At 39.5% G+C, this 22,826-nt stretch overlaps 1 protein-coding gene across 9 annotated transcripts in view; it reads right to left on the reverse strand.

Moving 5' to 3' along the window:
* Positions 1-22,826, reverse strand: part of UNC13B (unc-13 homolog B) — a 205,622-nt gene that overhangs the window by 68,676 nt on the left and 114,120 nt on the right. For all 9 annotated transcript variants that reach the window (XM_052670164.1, XM_052670161.1, XM_052670162.1 and 6 more), the window contains 6 exons: positions 20,282-20,328; positions 15,201-15,279; positions 13,464-13,538; positions 12,783-13,002; positions 4,320-4,547; positions 3,806-3,947 (listed from right to left, as the gene is read on the reverse strand). In XM_052670164.1, the coding sequence (XP_052526124.1) occupies positions 3,806-3,947; positions 4,320-4,547; positions 12,783-13,002; positions 13,464-13,538; positions 15,201-15,279; positions 20,282-20,328 (791 nt within the window). The remainder of the gene's footprint in view (positions 1-3,805; positions 3,948-4,319; positions 4,548-12,782; positions 13,003-13,463; positions 13,539-15,200; positions 15,280-20,281; positions 20,329-22,826) is intronic.

The following is a 22,826-nucleotide window of genomic DNA, read 5'->3' on the forward strand; positions in this document are numbered from 1 at the left end:
GACTCAGCCGGTGAAAGGAAAATTGAGCAACAAAATAGAACACTTTGGGTGACAGCACGTTGTCTAGCTATGCCAAAGCACCATTCCCGAAGGATTAATACAAATGTTTATCATCTGTGGCTCTGCATGTCCTAGTAAAATATTGGTCATCTGCTGGCAGGAAGCACTGCATTTACTTAACTCAGTTAGTCTTCCACAGTGAGAGAATAAACGTGCCTCTTGCAAACTGCCCACTGACAATGCAATCTGTTTAAGGCAGTGATTTCACACCCACCACAAATGTCTTGAGAACAGATATATTCAGACAATACAACTTCAAGGAGATATTACTTCAAAATGAGTGAGTCATTTTGAGCCTAAGCCAAGAAATATAGCAAAGTACTGTTTGAATCCACCATCTACTAGTGCTCATAGTCAAGACTTGTGTGATTCCTGAGAAAAACTGATACAGACTACCAATCTCCAGCTGAGCACAAAGCTCTCCATTAAGAGCAGAAGTCTGTCTTGTTGTCAAGAGTTCATTTTCCTAAACATTGCCTGCTATGTAATTTGTTCAAATGGATGCTCAGATTCAGTCTTCACCAAAAAAAAAAAAAAATTACCAGAAAGTCTGTACTTTCCACTGATAGTCTAAATTATGTCTAAATGGAGAACTAAAGTCTTCTCTTAACTGCATTAAATACTGTAAAAATATCTTCCTTGTCATATTACTGGACTGTTTCCTAGGGAAACGAGTGCTCTGCAGATTTCTTTTCAATGCTTCTTCATTTCCACACTCCTAGTGAAAAATTAGAGCTAGATAGAGAAACCAAACCAACTGCCATTCCTGGAAAGTCTGCAGACATCTTGCTCTCGAGTGCCAAACAACACAGCTAACTCAGCACCAACTGCAGGTACAACACATGCTGTCCAGACTTAAGGGCAAAGGAAGAAAACTCAGGGCACAGAAGCTACGTCTATGCAGCAAATGAAGGAGGCTTCCTTTTAGCTTACTCAATATAGCTATAAGAAAAGAGCCTGGATTATAGGAGTGGAATGTAAAATCAAGAGAAGCACAATTCATTAATGCATGCTGACAGAACGTCTTTTTTTTTTATTGCAGCAATTGCTGAAGTCACCTATCAAGCTTCATCCTCCAAGCACCATTTATGCAGCCTTTGCAGCTTGCCTGCAAAGCTTTGAACTGAGCAAAAAGAACACCTCCTTACATTTTTATAGGTCTTCAAATTCCAGTGAAAGATGTAAAAAATTCTTTGTAACATGTTTCCTAAAGCTAAGGATGAAAATATACAAAAATATAATATTCAGAAAGAAACAAGACCTGCAAATTCCTTGCTTAGTGACGAATATGTTCCAAGAACCAGTCATTAATCTAAGCAGATGCCCATAGGGACATAGGCTAGTAATGACCTAAATAGTCCTTATAATGAAAACCTAGAGTCTTTTTTTATAACCTTGTCCTTTTTAAAATACAGTTCTAAATTAGGACTTCCAAATTGGGTCAGCCCTACCACAATTTTTTTTTTCTCATGAAAATATATGGAAAACAAAGTCATATTTAAGGAGATGTATTTAAGTTAATACACTTTTACATCCATCACTGTAAATAAGCACGAAGAAACTATTTCAAATAGGTCTTTGCAGCCTTAATTAAAAACCAAACAAACAAAAAACCATACATTTAAACTGCTTTTAGTAAATCTTTTAGAGTCTGTATATTTATGTATATTTCAGAGTCTATATATTTATGGTATTATACAGCTGCACAGAGCCTGCCTCAGTTCATATCACAGATTACATAAACAACACTATGACAACTGATACCTATGGGTTTCCAACTCTACAGCCAACCTTTGAAAAGATGCCAGAATTGTGACTGTGTAACAGACACTGGGCACCTAATGGATGTCAGCTACAAGCAAGTCTGTCCAGCAAGCCAAACAGAAAATGAACAGCGATAACTAACCCACAGTTTACCTACTGACCTAACTGTTCTCTACCTGTGTATCTTGCAGTAACTGAAATATTTAAGTGTTTCGAATACCAAACTTTTCATGTCTGCTGTAAGGTAGACTTTTAATACCTACCAGGACACCTTTCTCCCAGTGTAAGAAGTTAATGTTCTGAAAAACAACATATACATCCTCAACACTCAAAACTAAGGATCTTTGGATTGTCTTCACTATCTCTTCTAAAAAAGCTTGGTAAGTAATGGGTATTTTTGGCCTGCATATGTTGGTTTAAGTTTCCATTTGATTATGAAGGGGAGAAGATTTCAGCAATTTTAAGAGTTGTAAGCTGAAAAAAGATCCATAAATGAAAAAAAAAAGAAAAAAAAAAAAAAATAAAGATGTGCGTGTAAAAGACCAGTGCTGCATACAGCATATGGTGAGCTTTGACGTGTACCAATAAAACAACACATGGATGCCAGTACTTAAAAGACTCCTGCAATAGATCTCGTTACAGTAATCATTTCCTTCACCTCCTGCTATTAAAACAGCCACCTAGGCATAGGCAAGACATAAAGTAGCATCAACTCTAATGCCCAATAGCATATTATCTGCTGAATCACAGATACAGTGATAAAATCTAAACAGTGGCACTGTCAAAAATGTGACATTTATCACGTTGCACTATCTATCTTTAAACACAGTATTTGTTGAAGCTCCTAAAATTAGAAGGGAACACACTTCAAGTACCATGGTAACTGCTTGGCATGATAAATCAGGGTCCTTAAGGATCCCACACAGACTTACTGCTATTGTGACTAGACTTAACCAAATGGCACCTAGTATACTTGTCTACATTCTGAGCAGTAATATCACCTTGGATTAAAGTACAGATAAAATGAAAGGCTTGCTTGCTTGAAATAGAGATGAGATTTTTCTGACATTAATGAACTACTTTAAAAATAATTTTGCTTGGCCTGTGCATGGTAAAGACAAAGCTGGATTGACAAAAGCTTGATTCGAAAGCATAATTTCAGTATGCAGAGAGCTCTCCCCATGCAGTTTCAGGAAAAAGAATGAAAAAAAACTTAGAAAGGGAAGGTATAAAAAAAGATCTTGCACGTTGAAGAAAATAAACATGTTTGGGGCTGAAAGAGATTACCCAGAATCTACAGAAACTACTTACTTGCTAGATTTTAGATCTCCATTTGGTGTTACCATGCATTCAATGATAAATGGAGGGTACTGTTTACTTATTCAATAAGAGCAGGATGGAAAAATACTCTTCAGCTTTTAAAGCACATCTGAAACATAAAAATCGTGCCTCCAGCCTTTCTTTTCAATTCGGATGTGGATATGTTGCTTATCTTGAAAGTAGATAATCCCTCGAGTTACTGTAACGTTGATTTTCCAAAAGTAAAGAGAGAAACTGGTAGTGTCACAGGCAAGTGACAAACAACTTTCTTTATCCTCTGTTAGTCATACAACAGATGTAGGTCACAGCAATAGGTCACAGAAAGTTTGCTTAGCCTTTTATACAAACTTCACTCCTTCATCTTCCAAACAATTTTGAAAGTACATCTATTATCCAGGAGTACAAGCTACCAAGTTAAAGATTTTCCTTTCTTTAGCTCTCTCTAGAAACATCAATACAAGAAGGCTCACAGACCAGACAACTTATATACACAAAACTAAGAAAGATGAGGTAGACATCTGTGCATTTTGCACATTGTTACTGACATCAACTCTTCAAAACTGTACATAACACCAAGCAGAAATGAAACCCTCATACGTTACAGGCAGTGTGGGAAAGCACAGATCATACAAACAGGCAAAAAGGAGGTGAGAGTACTTACAAATAAAACTTCTCTTCCCAAACAGGATTCAAATTCCCAAAAATTGTTTTTGTCCTCTTCTTTGTTTTACCCACTTGAACAGTTACATACGGATCACTGGAACCAGTCTTGTCTTTGGCCTGTAGACCCTGAGCACACACCACTGGAAGGAAAAGAGAAGAGTTATCACCACCCTCCAACAACACAATGTGTCCACACAACACATGAAGAAGGAAAAGAGAAGAGTTATCACCACCCTCCAGTAACACAATATGTCCATGCAACACATGAAGAAGCAGGTAGCCCAGAATGTCCGGAAAAAAAAAACAAAACAAAAAACAACATTCACAAGAGCTTTTCTGATGAGCCTCAGCTCACAGTGCATTACAGTGTCTGGGGTAGGAGTACCTGTCTCAATTTGCTACCTGAGCAGAAAGAGATACAGTTCACAGAAGCCTGTTCTCCCCAGCTTCAGACCAACTCTGTCTTAGGTACTCAAACAAGACCAGTTGAACCTGTGCCTCCTTCCTCTCACCTGTGATTGTGATCTTTGCTGACCATTTTGAGGTGCCATCAAGCACGCTTTGCTTCACTGTCTTCATTTGCTGAGCATGTGTCAATTTGCTCTCACAGAACACATCTCTGATCAAGTCAAAGATCTCTGGCTTGTTCCGCTCACGGATTTTCATGCGATCCTTCATGGCCATGATGAAATTCTGGGTTCGATCCTCAGCTCCATGCTTTGAGCTCTTCTCTGCTGCTCCTGTGCATCAGAGAGTAAAAAAGAGACATCAGAAACATGCAAACACAGAAAGTCATGGCTCACTGATGAATAAGGATGACAAGATCAAAGCCACAATTTATTTCACATGATGCCTCTTTCTATTGGCATTTATGGTCAGCCCCCCTATTTTAACATACACAAAAGAAAATCTGAACCAGTTGGGGCTGGATGGAGATACTGCAAGGTGAGTGCCTAGACTGGATATCTCTGACAACAGGCTCTCCTCACAACAGGCTTGAGTTCTACACCTTTGCAGCTGAGAAAGACCCAGAAGAAAAACTCTAACCATCACAGCAGACATCAGCCCCACTTCTCACCACCTTGCTTTGAATAAATAGATCCCTGCTTGGGCAGATAAGAGGGTGACATTGATCGTTCACTACAAATAGCATCTGTAAGCTTGTCTAAAGGCTGCACCTCAGTTCCAAAGAAGAGAAGAAGTTCAGATGGGCCAACAGAGTCACAATTTCCTACTGATGTTCTCTGCATGGCTTCCCATTCAGCACAGAGTCACTGTACAGTTACCTTGGAGTTATCTGGAAAGAACTGGAGTATTAACTCTTTAATTACCCGTGCTTTACATGATGATATGATGTGGAATACCAATAACAAAATTAATCAACCATGAATGGTCTACTCTTCTACTTGGAATAAATATCAAGCTGGAGGCATTCAAAGCACTTCTCTGGATCCCTTTCTATTTTAGTTATTTCACTTGTGAGGAGATAACCCAAATTGTAGTTGTGATACCTAATCCAAACACCTAGAAGGTAGCAAACTCAATAGCTAAAACTTTGGGCCATCATAAGTATGGGGCACAAGTACAGCATCTAGCAGCTGGAAGCATGAGAAGCAGCAGCAGGGGTCTGTACTACATGGATATTAACTGGAACTGGAAAACAGAGGCCTCTGGTCCGTTGCATGTTACTTACAAAATTTAAAAGTTCATACCATTATGAGATAAGAATGTTCTCACTGTCAATCCCCCATTCAGTTCTGACATTTTCTGTTAGAACTCAGCCATAGACTGCTGCCCTGTGTTAATACAGGCACTGACGTGAACTAACAGGGCAGACAAACCAGTGTGTGAAATGAAATGGAGGAACCAAGATTACACACAACCTCTCTACATACAGTCTGCATTTAAGCAATTTCAAGTTACGACTTTAAATTAGATATGGTTAAACCAAGACAAAACTTCTTCAAACACTTTCAGATGTATTATTCAGATTACTTTATTCATTAGTTTTATATGGTTGATTTTTCTGGGATAACCTAAACTTTGTCTTAGAAAAACGATCTTGATCCAGGTGTTAGCCAAATATGAAATTAACTTGAAAATATGTGCTAAAGCAAATGCTAGTCTGTGCAAAAGCTGCAGCTATCAGTCACAAAGAAACTAAAATCCATTTTCCTCTAAAATAAGTAGACAAATGTGTTACCTGGGAGAGCTTACCAAAAGTTAGCATTATTTTGCATGCGCTGGAGTTTCATCAGTTAGTGCACACTCATAAAGAACCCCCAGCAGTGCAACGTAACAGGAACCTTGTTAGCAGGCTCAATCAGGTGCCTAGTGACAAATGCTGCCTAAAGACATCCATTTCTAGGACCTTCAATCTAACATCTTTTACTGAAGAAACAAAAACTCAATTATAACTTCCACCATCCCAGTGGAAAAGAATAAAAACACAGTCAGGAACAGACTGTAATCACTGAAGTTTCAGAATTTCATTAAGGGCACTGCACACCAAGGCACACTGTTCAAGATTTGAGTTAAAAAAAAAAAAAACGGCCATAAGTTTGTATTACCTGATAATTATTTTTTCATTTTACTTGCCAGAGGCTCAATGTTCAGTATTGCAGTTAGCAAAATAAAATGTATCTCAGAAAAATCCCCAGAGTTTTCTATTGTTGGCTTAAGGTGAAATGAAATCAAAATACTGGAATTAATTACAGTCCCTGCTGTCCCCATTCACCAGAGAAGAACTAACATCACCCAAATTGATGTTTTGTATCAGACAATCATCCAGCTGTAGACCCAACATTTATTAAAGGAATACAGAACTGAAATGATACCAGGGGCTATACTTTGAACTTCACTTCAGATAAGAAGTGCTATTCATCTTTAACAGAAGTAGGTCTCTTGGAGAGGGAGGTAGACATGACACAGGATCTGAAGAGCTACAAGAAACCATGGAAGCCAAACTGAATAAGTTGTCCTACCTACCTGGAATCCTGCAATCTGTAATGAGCTAAAGAAACCCTGTCCTGCCCTTTCTGATTTTATGGAAATTGAGAATCAAATTAAACATTAAGAGCTTTAGTCATGCATTAGTGGAGTGCTCAATTTCAGAAACATTTTCTAAAAAAATTATTAGCCAGGTAGCTTGCAAATATCAATGCTTCACTGTCTGTCACGGAGATGGGCCCAGCATTACCACACTTTTGGAATGGCACTGGTCTGCATTGTTGCCTTAATGCAAGCACTCCATTCTTACTTGGCCCAAAACGGATTGAGAGAATTTTTTTCTTAGATCCTCACTGTGTACAAACACAATGCACACTGCTATACTGGAAGGCAAAAGGTGTTTTCCCTGCTGCTGCACTTGGATTGTATGTATTCACTCAGCTGCAAAAAAAGGTTTTGCGAGTGGCTTAGCTTTTAAAGCAGTTCTGCAAGTGGCAATAAAAAGGCAAGGGATGATATAAATACCACGTACAGACGTGTACGATGTCATATAAATGGCACTGGGCATTCCTTATCTCTTCCTCCCTAGGAATGAATCACGAGTCAATTTATAACAGGAAACAGAAAGCAAATAAGACTATATTCGGATTGGTATTGATACAGCTACTAGTAAACTGCCAGTGCTGTTATCTTATGCTTTAACAGGAAAAAGTCAAGAAACTGGCAGGATAGAAGACAGCTGTTCAGTAGGTGGATAATGCTTAGAAATTATATATTCCTGAAACTTAAAATAGATATTCAAGTTTCAAATAAAGGTATCCTTCCTCCTTCTGTGCAAATATTTTCCTGCATAGCATTCTGGAAGCAAACAAGCATTCATTACCATGGTGTCAAATCATCATTCAAGATAGAAGCCAAGATGATTATCACAAAAGCGACTTCTTGCTCTCATTAACAGTCCACTCACAGAGCCAGGCTCTGGAGTGCAATCTGTTCAGAGGGTAACACACAAGTTTCTCATCCAAAAGCCAACAAACATGCCAGGCTTCCAGTGCTGAGTCAAAAAGCTCTAAACAACTCCATCAGTGATCCACAGTCCCAGGAGCTAAACCAGAACCAAGTGGGGCATTCAGTACCGCAGCCCTCGTACATGAAGTTCTGCACATTTTTCATGCTAGGATACAAAAAAAACCCCACTCTTATGTCTAACCATACTCACAGAAAGGATTTTACATTCAATAGTAGTTTGAAGTTTGAGATCTCGATTCCTCATTTCCAAGATCTCCAAAGAACAAGGTTCTGATATCCTAGGGCAAATTATTTTCTCAGGTTTAACTGTAATTGACTGAGGACCTAAACTAGCAACTCTGTAGAAAAACAAGACATACATTTGCAGAAGCTTTTCAAACACAAGCACAGAACTATGGTTCTTTTTGTCAGTATCATGCTAGTATTACGTCCATCCTTTCCTCCTTTTTCATAATTCTGCCTACTTCTTGAAATCTATTTCTTGGCTTCCTACGCATCTATCATGCTCTTCATTTGATATTAACATTTCCCAAATGGTTGAATTCCAGTTAGCAGCATACTGGTGCCGAGGGCAAGAGATAAAAGCCCCCTTTTTCCAAAAGCTTTACATGCTACAAGAATTTTAAATCTCTCTATTTAATTCCAGTCAAGTATGAAAAGAAGCGCACCCATTCAGCACAGATCTCAAGTACCTCCAAGAATAGGTGGAGGATAAAAAAGAGCAAGAACAAGTATTTGTCCTCTTACAATGAAAAGGTAAGTTCCCCATCAACTGATTAATGCCTTCACAGTACCTACTGCAGAGAAATTTATATTTTTAATCCTCCCAGAGTAGCAGCTTGGTGCCAATAGTGCCATAAACCTGACGGCTGCAGTGTACATGCCACAGGTAATTCCAGCTTACTGCATTTCAAACGCTGCCGTTTCAGGGAACAGTCTTGCTGAACTGAATTGCAAGGTACGTCCCACCACACAGTATTTGAAACAAAACTACAAAGTGCTGAAACTTACAAGCTGGGAGACCGAAAGTGGCAGTTCTTTGCTTTTTGTTCTTAAGTAAAATTTAGACAAAAGACTGACATCCCTCGTCTCCATTGGGTGTAGTGCATGAGATGCTGCCTGGAGCAGGAAATGCACGTTAAAAACATTCTTAATTGCCATCCAGACAACAAAGGTTTTGAGGCATTCCTAAAAACATCATGAGCAAATCAGTTTCAATTGAGAAACAGCACCCACAAAATGAATTTTGTTTCAAACTGCAGTAAAACAGTGCTGAATTTTAGTATTCTGTCACAACAGACCCACACATTTGTTGATGGTATCAGATACTCAGTTCCTTAAAATATAGATGGTAAGAAAAAAGCCTGAGAAGAAACACTCTAGTTTAATTCTCATAGACATGGGAAAAGGGATCCAGTTATTCCCCAGAGAAAAGCACTGAGGCACAGAAGATTGATAAACACCACATCCTGATTCTAAAGACCCAGGCATCTATTTAAAATTCTGAAGTACAAACAATGGATTCATATTTGTGACCAGCCTGAAAATTCATTTTAATCCAACGTAGCATTTTCTGGAAGATTTGACAAGAGTCAAAGAAGATATATCCCGAGGCATCAAGGCATAACCAACAGAGTTATACCTGCTATCAGCCTGGAAATTCATTTTACTCCGCCAGTGCAACGTTTTGTGTAAGCCTTATATAGGGTTAAGTGAAAATACATCCTGACAACAAAGACTTTTTGTTGTTTTTGTTTTGCTTTTATTACTAAAAACAACAACAACAAAGCACCAGAAGCAGTAAAACTTTTTTAGGAAGAAAACCCTTCTGAGTTCAGTGTACAAGAAACTTCAGTCTCAGACTTACTGAATTTCTAAACTATTGCTTAGGCCTCACAGTCTATGTTCTTCAAACTCATAAAAAATACTAAATAAATTTTCCATTTTCTTCTGGGCTTGTGGGATCCAGTGAGAGGAATTTTAGCATGATCACGTCAAAACAAATATCAGAGTTTCCTGAAAAAGCTTCATAATGGGCTTCTAGCATCAATAATATTTGTTTCCTCAGCCCAGCTGTACATCCACATATCAGACCCAGTACTCTTAATTTCCCACACTACCATTCATCTGCCTTGTAACTATGCAGCTGTCATCTTCATCTTCCATGATGTCTCCACCTTGGATAATAACACCATCTACACCCACTGGTAGCCTCACAGCCCTGGTTCACAGTCTCTCTATCTCCCCTGTTCCGATGACAGACAATTTTCAAATATCTCAGCATGTGAAGTTTAGTGTGTTTCCTTTTGTTTCATTTGTTGCTGGCTTTTGTTTTACCTCTCTGTGTGCTTCACCAGTTTTGAGCCCAGTATGCTCTCCATGCTGGAGTATCTTGTTTACATTTTTGGAGTTTACATTTTTAAAGAACAAGTGCAAAGCAAATATCTGCAATCTTATGAATAATAAAATAAAGATCTTACTAAATACTTTGCTGTATCCGAAAAGTGGAGCTGGTTCCAGATGTTACTTCTGTCCTACTGAAGACTACACAGACTCTTGTCATTATCACATCCCACAGCCCCTTGTACAAAGGTATTTAAGTCCAACCAGAGATTAGATAAGCTGCTCCCATGGTTGTTCTTGAAGCTTTCCCAGAGTCTCCTTTCATCACCGAAGTCTCCTACTTTCCACCCTTAATTGTCTTAAAGCAAATTTATTCAATTTTTTGTTTTGTAAACAGTATGCTTAAACAGACCATCTTCTTCTCTGCTTTTTATCTCCCTCTTCCCCACCATAGGGGAGTTCAGGCATAAATAAGTTCAGACAGGGATTAAACAAAATCGCTACCATCACTGCCAGCCATTAGGCACAGCATCCACTGCTCAGAAAGTCATTCAGTCATGGAAGGTTGAAAAAGTAAAGCAGAATCTTAGGAACTCTACACTGCATGTTTAACGCCACTGCCTTGGCGTCCATCACGTCCCTTCAGAAAGGTGATTCCAGGACATACTCCATACTCCGTATGGTTGTTTTTCATTTCCTGACACAGTATAATCTCTGTCTTCCTCCTGCCCAGTGCAGCCAAGCCCCTCTTTGGAAAGATTAACAAGCAAATTCATACCACCCTATCTCAAAGTGCTCTCACACATTTTCCCCTTCGCATTTGAACTTTGCTCAGTATCTGTCCCACTCTGAAGTCCTTCTTGCACGTAACAGCCACAGCTGCTCTCTGCAAAAATATATTTCCTCTTAATCATTAATGATTTCTAAAATTTACTTTTCCTTGTATTGTTTTTGACTTCATTACTTCTCCTCTGAACAGTTTTGTGCCTGTTTCCTTGCTGCTGCTGATGCAAACTCCATTTTCCTCTGCTCTCAATAGTTATCTTCCCACACTGAGATATCACAGCTTCACTATGACATGGCAGTATCTAGGATGTGCATCTGAATTAAGCCTAGGTACACAGATTAGCAGCTTTTGTATTGGAGTTCACCATTTAGCATCGTGAATCCAGCTGGCACTCCACATCAGATTTTGTCATAAAGATGAGTTATGGCTTAGCAAATTCTGTCAAACCAAGTGAAATCTGGCAGCCCTGTCCTTAGTCACAAAATTATCACAACAAATCCAAGGTGTCTATGATACGATTGCTTGAACACCACAAACTATGAAGATCACTTTTGCAGCCCTCAGAGAGGAATCAAGGAATGCTAAGTAACTGAGGAACACAGGTGCATCACCAGGACCAGCTAAGTCTGACAAATAAAACACAGTAAATAGTCCTTGTCCTAACTATGGCTTAATACTCTGCGCACATCCAAAGTACAAGCATTAACAACTTTAGGATGACAGGGCAACCATAACCATGCGACCTATGATTCACTGGCATCCCTTGCTGAGGTATTAGTTACTTGGCTTACCCAAATAACAGGGACAGAGATGACTCTATATTCCTGTAACTGCTGACATGGATCTGCAGTAAGCTTGTTTTCACAGAATTTTCTCAGTCCTTATGACTTTTTCCATCAAATTGGAATAGGAAAACTGAGAGTGAGTAGAAGAAGCCCCACCTCCCTACTCAAGATTTAACATTTATAGTGGAAATTTATCACATCTTATACATATACAACGTACATAAGATGTGTCTAGATATATTCGTATAGATAACTTGCTCTCAAACATGAACATATAATTGAGAACAAATAAAAATCTGACCAATCCAGATGCCCAAATGGATAGTTTAAAAAAAAATCTGATCCTTTTAAGTTTCTCCTTTGTCTGTGTCAGGGCTTATTTATTCTGCAACGTCATAGTTCTTTGCCTTCTTTGAAGAGGGCTCAATTTTGAACACTGTGGAAAATCAAAATAAGCAGAAATGCAAGTAGGAATGTAAGATACAGCCCAGACACTTGAACATTACTTATTATCTAACCCTTCATCTTCCTTATTCAGTACCAGGTCTCTAAAGCTATTCAGCTTCAATGCACTCCTATTCAAATAACAAAATGCCTTCCCAATCTGCACTTGAAGAATCCTACCTAAATTCATGGATGGTAATCCCTACACAGGAACTCACTAGCGCTCTGGAAAGCTTAAAATACACGTTATCACAAGCTAGTCATTTAAACAAACAAACTGCCTGGGATACTGGGGCAGGAAGGACAGAAGAAATCAGGACACCCATCTTAACAGCCTACTCATCCAGCACACAGACTATCTTCTGTGCAGGATATGACAGTAAACATACCATCTGAGCTGATAAACAGAGATTAAACACATTACGCAGGTTAAAATGAACAAAAAGTAAACAACAGGCTGATGAGGATAGGTTTAGCCTAATGACATCCTTACAGAAAATAGACAGTCATTTTAATAAACACATCTTCACTGATCACTGAGGTATCACATACATGTTTAGGAAAGCTCTTGTAACACCCCTGAACAGCCATGTTTTACTGCACCTCTCAGGACAGCAAGCAGCAAAGCAAGTACTCACTCTGTAGGCAGTCAGCGTTGAGCAAGTCTTGGCACTTCTCGTGGCACTTGACTCCACATTCAGCGCAGCGCATTCCCTGCCGTGCAATACCCCACAACAGCCCCTCACATTCATAGCAGTAGGTAGGAGTTGTGGCTGTCCATACTTCAAAGTTGTGTGGGGTTGTACAAGAGATAGGGTAAATTAAGGCTTGTAAGGTCTTCTTATAGACATGAGATTTCTGAAAGACAAAAACACAAAGAAGCCAACATCCAGGAAGGTGATTACACCTGTTGGTGCTGGTTATCACACAGGTGCACAGGACAAGTGCAATAAATCTACACATGTTAAGTAGCCAAATCTATCAAAGCTTTCCAAGTGTAAGCAGAGAATCCCCCTGCAAAAATGTTTCTCTAGCCCTTTAAAAGAAAGTAAGTGAGGTGGAAGAAATGAATTACAGTTTGTAGATGAGGGATACCTTGCATGAAGCAAGTTTCACATGCTCTCTGCCACAGTAGGTAGCTGAGATGTTTGTATTTTTCAGGGCCCTATAAGACATGTTAAATTTTATTTGTTACATTTGTTTTCTGTAAACAAATGATGCGAAGCTTCACAACTGTATCTTTAGACTGTGAAGATAGCCCTGCATCGCAGAGCACCCTTACAATGCATTAACATGATCTAAACAGCTCTCCCACTTACCAGCTCTTCATCTTTGAGAGATGTTCTGGTGGCCATTGCTGAGGTAATTCCGGCTTTCCGGGACTGAACCAGTGACTACAGAGGAACAAAATCTGTTATTCACTGCCCATATTAAAAAATGCAGTGGTACTACATACCCAGAGACGTGAGCAAGGACACTCTGTCATGCCAGACATCAAGCCAGCAGTCTAGTACATTCCAGTTGCTTTCTTAAGCGACACATCTCACATTTCACATCCCAAAAGTCAATGCATACTTTGAGAGACCTCCAAATTAATTTCATCTGCCCACAGGCAGTCTCACTGTGGAAAACTTTCATTTGTTTCTCTGGCAAGAACTGTCAATGAAATCTGGGTTCGCCTCTCCACATCTATGCTCTGGTAGCAATGTACTGCTATTGCTTAAGATATTTAACGAGGGACTGTCTTCTATATTTAACTTCACTTGTAAACAAAATGAGGTTTTTGTCAGGTTTAAAACTTACACAACACTCCAAAATATGACAGTGAAGAGATACAAATAGAATAAAGAACACAGTGGGTCAGGAGAACAGGTTTGAATGTGCTGGTGAATCACATTCATTAGCCATCACTGAATACAATGAACAGCATTTCTGCCACAAAACTTCCTCCTTCACGCCACAGCAGTGATGTTCTGTAGTCCTGAGCAGCACAGGCCCTTGTCTTTGCAGCTCCTAACACTGCCATACACAGATGACAGCAGAGAAAGCAATTAAAATCAATAACATCTGATTTAGAATCATCAAATTTTATCAGAAATCTCCATGTGTCCTCTGATTTATGCCATTTGAAGACTGACCAAAACAGTTCATTCCATCAGTGATGTATCAGGACAGAGTACTTAATATGCATGCACTGCAGTGCTGCAGATTCAAAATTAAAAGCAAACAAAGTGAAGGGAAGGTAAAATATTTTGTTTCTGATGAAGACTTCATGGATAGTCTTTAGCTTCACTTACCATGGCCTATGGAGATAGTGAATGAAAGCATTCAAAGGAAGCAACACAAGTTAATGCCATCATTGCACAGATTTAAAAGATGCAAGCAGTTAGTAAGACACTCATTATGCTTCCCATGCATAAGCTGGCAGAGAGAACTGTATGCATCTTTTCACAGCACTACAGGATACAGAAGCTTTGGTCTTGCGACTGTTACAGCATTTCTCCCCACTATGAATGTGCTATATGTACTGAATAAGCAGCCAACAGAAAGCTGTTTGTCCCACGGAAGCCTTATTTCACTGTATCACACAAACATACGAAACTTGTCTTCATTACTTGTTTGATCCTTGTGCTTCCTCAGTGCAGGACCTACTGGCAATGCTGCAAATTACTTTAAAAAATTCAAGCATGCTATGTTATCTACCCTCTCAAATTCCAACTTGCCAGACCTCACATAGACAGCGTAACTTTCCACAAAGTATGTGACTTTTTAGGAAAACATATTTACAAAATCCAGGCCTAAATTTAATTCAATCTTCTGAGTACAATAAAAAGGAAAACAAATATGAAAAACATTCTCCCAAGTGAATGAAACACTGTATGAAAACACAGCTCGTTCTCACTGAGATGTTTCTAACCCCCAAATGCTTACTGTAAGAATTAATCTAACTAAGCAGGAAACTTACAACTTCTTCAAGTGACAATGAACGCTACCATATGTCAAAAAGTAAAGCTATTTGCTACCATCAACTGCGTGGCACAAGAAAAATCTCTTACCAAATCACTGACAAGTGGAATTGGCTTTTTTTTGCGTAGATCAGGCATGCTGTCAATGCCATAGAGACCACCTGCAGGCCTGGAGATTCAGGAGGAAAAAAAAAGGATTAAAAATCTCAAGAGCAGTAACAGACAGTAAACAGATGACCAAAACCCTTTGCTAGATCATTAGCTTCCTTGTTATTGTAACAGTTAATGAGGAAGAATCAGTTCACTTTAAATGAAACAAACCAATGTTGTTAACACACAAGCAAAAGAGGAAGAGAGGAAGAGAGGGAAAAAAAGGAGAAGAAAGGAAAATAAAGAAGAAGAAAAGAAAATAAAGGAGGAGGAAGGAAAAGAAAGGAAAAGAGAGGAAGAGAAAGGAAAAGAAAGGAAAGGAAAAAAAAAAAAGCCTTAAAAGAAGGTTTAAAAAAAAAAAAGAAAGATTTTCCTTTTCTCAGTACTGGGGATCACGGTTAACTCTAAATAAACTGTTTATGCTTGCACAGTATCCACTGCTTTGCAGTGGCTGCTGCTGGCATGCAAAGGTGGGCTTGCTCCCACATCTGCTGTGAGGCATGAATTTGGCAAAAATCCTTATCTGCCAACAGAGCCAGAGATTTATGGGAGTGGCTCATACATGGTTTACAGTCTTTCTTTACCCTCTTCCTTTCAGTTTAATTCTTTTAAGGTTTTTTGGTTGATGGTTTTTTTTTGCATGGGGGAAATGTGCTACTGGAAGTCAGCAAGAACTGAGATGATACTTCAGAAAGCATAAATTTACAGCATAAATATATAGTATAAATTAATTATGTACCATTTGCATATGCAACCATCTAGATGCTTCTGCCCTGTGTCAGTGGATGGGAGGAGCATGTCAAAAATGGCTCAGCCCGGAGCCAGGACACTGCAACCTCTCATCAGAGTGCTGGCCAGAGCACACTCACCCTAGTCCTAGAGCCCTAGCTCACAGAGGAGAAGCCTGACATCAGAGGAGAAAAGAGAAGACTGTTTTTGTCTTTTTAAAAGTGCCCATTCCTTCTGCTCAGCAGTCGAAGTCATTCAGGCCTCTATGGACAAGAGCTGCCATTTGCTGTGGAAATGGTGGGGAAACAACAGGGTGCCCGGCCCAGCAACATTCAGCCTACAGAAATAAGATGTGATAGTCTCCTTATTTCCTGATGAGCCAGCCTGAATAACTGTAAATGAATTGGCCATGTAGTATCACACGGACATACACTTCTGCTTAAAGGCTTGATGATTTAGCTCAGACTTGTTTGGCAACATGAACAGTATGTCTTCGGAGGCCTGCTCGGCTTCCAGTGCAAAGAGACCTTTCACCTCTCCATCCTCACTCATCCATCTTCACTCTGCACCATGCTGGAGCACATCTTTTTGTAGATGGGAATTGAACTGGTCTCTGTAAAAGGGCTAGTGCCTTTAACCTGCATATTTTTCTCATCTGTATGCCACAGCTAGCCAAAATGATTTAAGACACCGCATCTACTAGAAAAGATACTGTGGGACAGTGACATTGCTCATCTAAAAGATGTACATGTAGCTACACTTCAAAAATGATCTAGGAAGCCAGATTTCCACTATAAATTTGCATACGCCATGAAAATTGGTAGGCTGGTCAGGTACAACAGGGAACCTGTCTTCTGTGGGCAAGCAGGACCTACTCTCATCTCCTTTCATTAAAATGGGGATGAGAGATTATGTAAATTCATAAAGTCAGAAAACAGAAGACACTAGGAAAAGACTAATGAGGTCCAAATCCATGTAACAGCAGACCATGATAGGGTGGGGAAGGATGTTACTGCACAGCCTAGCACAAGACTATGTCAAAAGAAGGAAAGACTTAAACATAGCAACACGTCAGGGTGCTGTAACAGTGAAACTGACTTTTCTGACTGTGTGTAGGAGGGTGACACATCTGATCCATGGCTGAGCTGCCAGCTGCTGCCAGATGAATAAGTCTGGTGAGAAGGTAAGCAACGTGAACCTCGCCTCTGCATGCAACATCAGGCTTATGTGTGCTGCGCATGGCTCTTTGTGCTCCTACATAGTGAATCAAACCCAGCCACTGCCCGCTATGCCACTCTGCCAGCAAAACATGACTGCAGATACTGCAGCTGGGAACAGGAGACTTACTGAGGCATGAGAAAGCTGCAAATTTAGAGCATTTCAGTTAGTTTAAGCTGCTGGAGTCTCCAGCAAAGAACAAAGAAGGGTTCTCTAGTATAGGAAATCCCCACAGCAAGGCCACATGGTGTTTTTACTGAAGGCTATCTTCATTTCCAACATACAGTTACAAAAAAAAACTTTTGCTCGAGTTACACTACAGTAATCCCCTCTGGCTTAAAATAGAAAAATCTGACCCAAATCAGAAAATAATAAATATATGCATAAGAACTCTGTAGTCTTGCTGAGATCAAATAAGAGTTTTATCTGCTGCTCTAGTGCTAAAAAACGCTCTCCGATCCAAGTTGTACTATTCTGGGGTGAAACAGATGATGTCAAGGTGTCACAGATGATGTCAAGAATTCCAGAATTACCTAAAGCACTGTTTAATTTAATGCTGACTTTCAGGTCAAAAATTTGGGTCAAATCCACAAAGGAGAGTCCGCAAGAAGAAAAGCCATGACAAAATTGTCACAAATAAAAATCCAGAGTCAGTGCCTCTGCTAAAGTTAACAGTGTAGCTGGGAAATAACAATTCCTTTCTACAGGATTTCCAGACACATTTCTTGTTGGTTTTGTTTTGTTTTTCTACTTCAATTGAAAGGAACTGTGACTCTTACCAAGGGAGAAAAAAGAACGCTAAAGTTGTATGTTTATAAATTCAAGATGAGCCTAAACAAGTTATTGTACCCGAGAAACATGTCTAGTTACAACCAGCTTGCTTTATGCCAGACTACCATTTTTTCCACCTGTAAAATAAGATAATCACTTATAAAAGAGACTTTCAGAGAAGAATATTTGAAAGGTGCTTGCATTTTCCACAGTGGAGAAGTACCTTGATACCTAGTTAGTTAGTTGTCTAGTTATGCTCAGACAACCTGCTTTTTGCTTGTTAATTAAAAAAAAAAAATAACCAACCAACCAAAAAAAAACCCAGCAACAATTCTTAATGTTCAAAATTACTTAACCTGTATTGTCAGCTACCCCAGTCTCTCTGTTCCAGCAAAATCTCTACTTTGCTTAACAAAATCAGTGTGACAAAAGTATTGATCATGCTTCAAATACGTACACCATGGGTTCATATGTAGTAGGGTAACTCTCCTCTGCAAGTATATAATATTTGTAGCATTATTATGGAGTGCTATATTGGGGAATGAATAGCATCTCTAAGTGAAAACATGATTTGTGGTTCTAAATAAAATATACAGATATGAGACATTATGACCAGAAAATGCTCCTTAATACCAATTGTACTTTTATTTTTTAAAGCTGTATTTCCAAAGGCAGTGGTTATGAACAAGAAGATTCTCTTGCATTATGCTAAAACTGCAGATAGCTTGAAGCATGTATCCATCACTTAATATGACCTTCATCATACAGATGCTTATATTAAACCTTGAAAATTTAGCGGAGCAAAGATTGTTTGTGATGTCAGAAGATGACTGCTTCCTTCAAAGGACAGAACTTCTCCAATCTTCTAAGGAAAGAAGAATTCTGAACCAAAGTGCTTTAGTGTATGTTGTGACTAACTAATTCACAGTATGACTTGCAGAGGAATTAAACATTTGCCACCCTTCCCTTGCATGCAGGGATAGAGTGAGTAAGCCCAACTTTTGTCAAAACTACATTAGCCAGTTTATTTCATTATATCTCACACAGAAGGGGAAAAACTTACAGACTAGAACAAACACGGCCTGACAAAACTAGAACTGATACAAGTAATGTTAAGTATTTCTGAACTGCAGTTGTGCTCATCTTTCAGGCCAGGTAAAATTTTTGTGAGAATGAACCAGCAAACTCAGCACACTGGCTCCCTGTTGAAGCTGGAAAAGCTGCTGTTTATATTTAGCATAAATCACTGTCTCCTGTTCCAGCTAATTGCCAGTTCTCCAACAAAATCTTGGGCTCCTTAAGAAAGCATGGGGTTGCTAGGCAGCTCCAGGCATTTGCAGGTGTGGCGGAAGCTTTGTGGGAATACCAACATTACAGAACAAAGATTCCAAAAGCAGAAAACCGTATAATGAAGCCTCTGGTTTAACTTGCAGTTTATCAGGAAAGCTTACTTGAGTAGTTTGAGAATTAACTTGTACGTGTAGCAAGCCAAGCTCTTGTTGAGATATCAGGACAAATCTGCTGCTACATCAGCTCCTAATGAGTGCACCACCACTGAAGCGTATCGCTCTAATCACATACACGGCACATAACCCAGCAGCTTGGAAAATATGTCGCTCTTTTTCTCCAAGGAAGGATGCTAGGGAAGCTACCATGCTGGCACCTATTATGCAGAGTATCACGCTGAAATTACACGCAATCAAAATCTGTCTGCTTCATTTGCTACAACTACTTGCAGAAAGAACATCATCTCGCTCTCACCTGTTTAAAAGAGGCATGGTGATCACTGTACTAAAATGTCAGGCTGCAACGACTCCAGAGCTACTCTAGTTTTGCAGTTTTGACTGCTACAATGACCACAGAAATAACTGCAAAGACAGAAGACTTCCCCAAGATTACTTTTTTTTTTTTTTTCTTTTTTCCTACGAGCAAAGGACACAGCAGCTTTTCTGAGCTACACTCTCCTGAAAGTTACAGCTACCATTAGGGAAAAGACTACAGGGTTCAGCAAGCACTGTTCAATACTGTCACCACCAGCACTTGTCTCCATCATACTAGAAACTATACATGGCATCTAAAACCTTAGCTGCAAATCTCCTGAAGAGCTGCACAGCCCATCTCAAGTTGTTTAAGAGGAAACTACAATACACAGAGACAGTCTGGCCCTGAGTGAGGCATGGCTATCCAATTATCTCTGCAAATGGCCATTAAAAACATTACATGTTCTGCTTCTACCTAAATTAAACTGGAGACCTATACTGTAACTGTAAACAGAGAAACAAGGAGCTCAAAACAGCACTTACCCTCCTTTGAGCCAGGGTGGTTTTGAGGGATCAGCCTCATCTTGACCCTTAAATGGGGGAAGGCAAAAACACAATTTTAAATTAGTTTCTGAAAACGCCAGAAAAAGCATTCAGATCATGTGCTGAGAAAAGGATAACAGACCACACTGCATGCGGCAAATGCATACTGACAGTCATTCAAGCACCTTCAATGGTCATATGGACACAGCCAGGACCAGAAGAGCCTGTTCAGTGCACCTCCTCTTTCAAAAGGCAGCCTTGAATACCATCTCCTTTTTTTTTTCTTTTTTTCTTTTTTTTTTCTTTTTTTAAATCCAACGAAAGCATGAGCTGTTGTAGAGCTCCTGTTACAACAGGTCACCACTTACATGAACATGGTCATAATGAGGACGCAATAAATTAAAAGCACCTTTACAAAATGCACAAATGATTGAGCAACATATTTTCTGCAGGCACTCATGGACTTTGTTCATGCTCAAATGCAAAGACTCCTCAGCCCCCTAAGCCAGACAAGTCCCATTACTGCTCCACTCATTCAAATGCAACTATTTAATTTCCAGCAACTGGCAAGCAAGAGCCATCGCTTGCAAGATGGCTGCAGGTGAACAGTGATCTCTTGATACGACGAAAGCCACCACATGCAGCAAGACGAAGATGCGTATTCATGAATTCAGACCATGTTCCTATGTTCTCATAGGAGCATATTTACAGAGTGGCATTTTGTTTCTTGAAAATCTTCAGTAGACCAATGAGAGCAGAGCAGAGTTCAAACTTTTAAAGGATACCTGGAGCAACGAGTTTGCTGTGTAAGGGGAAGATGGTCTACCTGAAACTGGAAGCATCTATGATCCAGCTTACAGCTCACAGATTTTGCTCTTCTTGGCAAAAAAATAAAAAATAAATAAAAAAATAAAAGCTCATTTCCAGCAGCCAAATAGGATTAAACAAGACACTAATATCTAACAGTCCAACATGAGATAATCACGTCTGCCAAGAGCCTGCAACGTGAACACAGCGGAAAACAGAGTACTTATAGGACAAAGCCTGAGAATCATCACAATGCAAAGCAATATGTGTCAGGAAATAAGCTGTACTTGTATACAAAATAAAAGAACATGGCTCTAAAAGAAAGACTCGTATTTTGTCCTGTGCTTTGGGTGAGCTGTGCAACTTCATGTTGTTAACAGGTGTCAGATGAGGCTTCCCAAGAAAAGCAGAAATAACCAAGAAAAACAAGTTTCTGTTTGAGGTCTCAACTTACACATCATCAAAAGCTCAATCTCCATATTCATTATTCCCAGAACTTCAAGTCTAGGCAGATCTGAAGGTTACATATTTTTGTTTATTTTAAACAGGCACGAACAACGTGACATTATCCATAATTCAGTATGCTCCCCAGCTTTTCCTTGTGATCACACAGGCCAGCAGAGTCTGCAGGAGCTCGGACTCATGGTCCAGCACTGGGGAACACTTCTGCACCCAGAGCTGTGCACTTCTGCAGGAAGTGCTGCACTCCACATTTCTTCAAGCTGCACTCTCAAAACTTGAAACCTACATTTCCTATGGCTCAGCTGTGGGTCAGAGGAGTGGATTTCATGAAGAAAACACAAGCAGATCCTTCAGAGCACAGAAGGGCAGACATTCATAATTTAATCTTTGAACATCTGGAAGAGCTGTAACTAGGAAGCAGTCATAAAATGGAGCAATACTTAATACTGGACTGAGCTCGACACAAGCGTTCAGCTGAAGTGGGTCTATTGTCCTGAATAACTAAGAATGGCAAACGGCTAGCAACACACACTGGCAAAAGAAACTGGAGTTACCAGAGGTCTGTCTTCGGTCCGTCGGTTTATAAGAGAAATTCTAAGTAGCCAAATTTATAGATCACAAGTAGTCGGGACAATATCGCAGCTTTGAGACCACAACACTACCAAGAACTGTTTTCTGCTTTAAAAAAAAAAAGAAAAAAAAAAGATCCAGGGAAAGCTTTGCTATCTGAGCAATAATCATTTCCTCTAGGCAGCTGAGAGTCAACAGAGAATGGCAGAGCCCACAGATGTGGCAAAAGGCAGAAAGCATAGTCAGTAAACAAACCTCCATCACTCAGATTTTGATAAATAAACTGCACTTCTGCTCATTTATCTTCATTTCTTTTGCCAAGTATTTTAGACATTCAAGCAGAAAGGAAATGAGAACTTGTATGTGGCAGAAATTAAAAACCATCTAGGTAGAACAGTAAAGAATAAGGAGCTTTTAGTAAATGATAATATTGATGTGGGGGCAAATTAAACAGGAGTTACCCCCAAGTGAAAACAAAGAGGTTAATTTGCATCAGGCAGCATTCTTCCTGAGCAAACAACAGAAAATCAGAACGTGACAGATATCAAACAAGGGCTGATGCCTTAAGTTTGGAGAAAAGCCAGTGCAGTTAAGGTGTGGGGGAAGGAAGGAAATGTGAGCCAAACTAGCTTGGGCTCATTATTGGCTTCAACAGCTTGAAAGGCTTCAGAGCAAACACGAAGAAAAGAATGGAGACAAACAGAAA

This window comes from Tympanuchus pallidicinctus, unplaced genomic scaffold (genome assembly GCF_026119805.1).
Source record: "Tympanuchus pallidicinctus isolate F22 unplaced genomic scaffold, pur_lepc_1.0 scaffold9, whole genome shotgun sequence".
In the NCBI taxonomy this organism is placed as follows: Eukaryota; Metazoa; Chordata; class Aves; order Galliformes; family Phasianidae; genus Tympanuchus; species Tympanuchus pallidicinctus.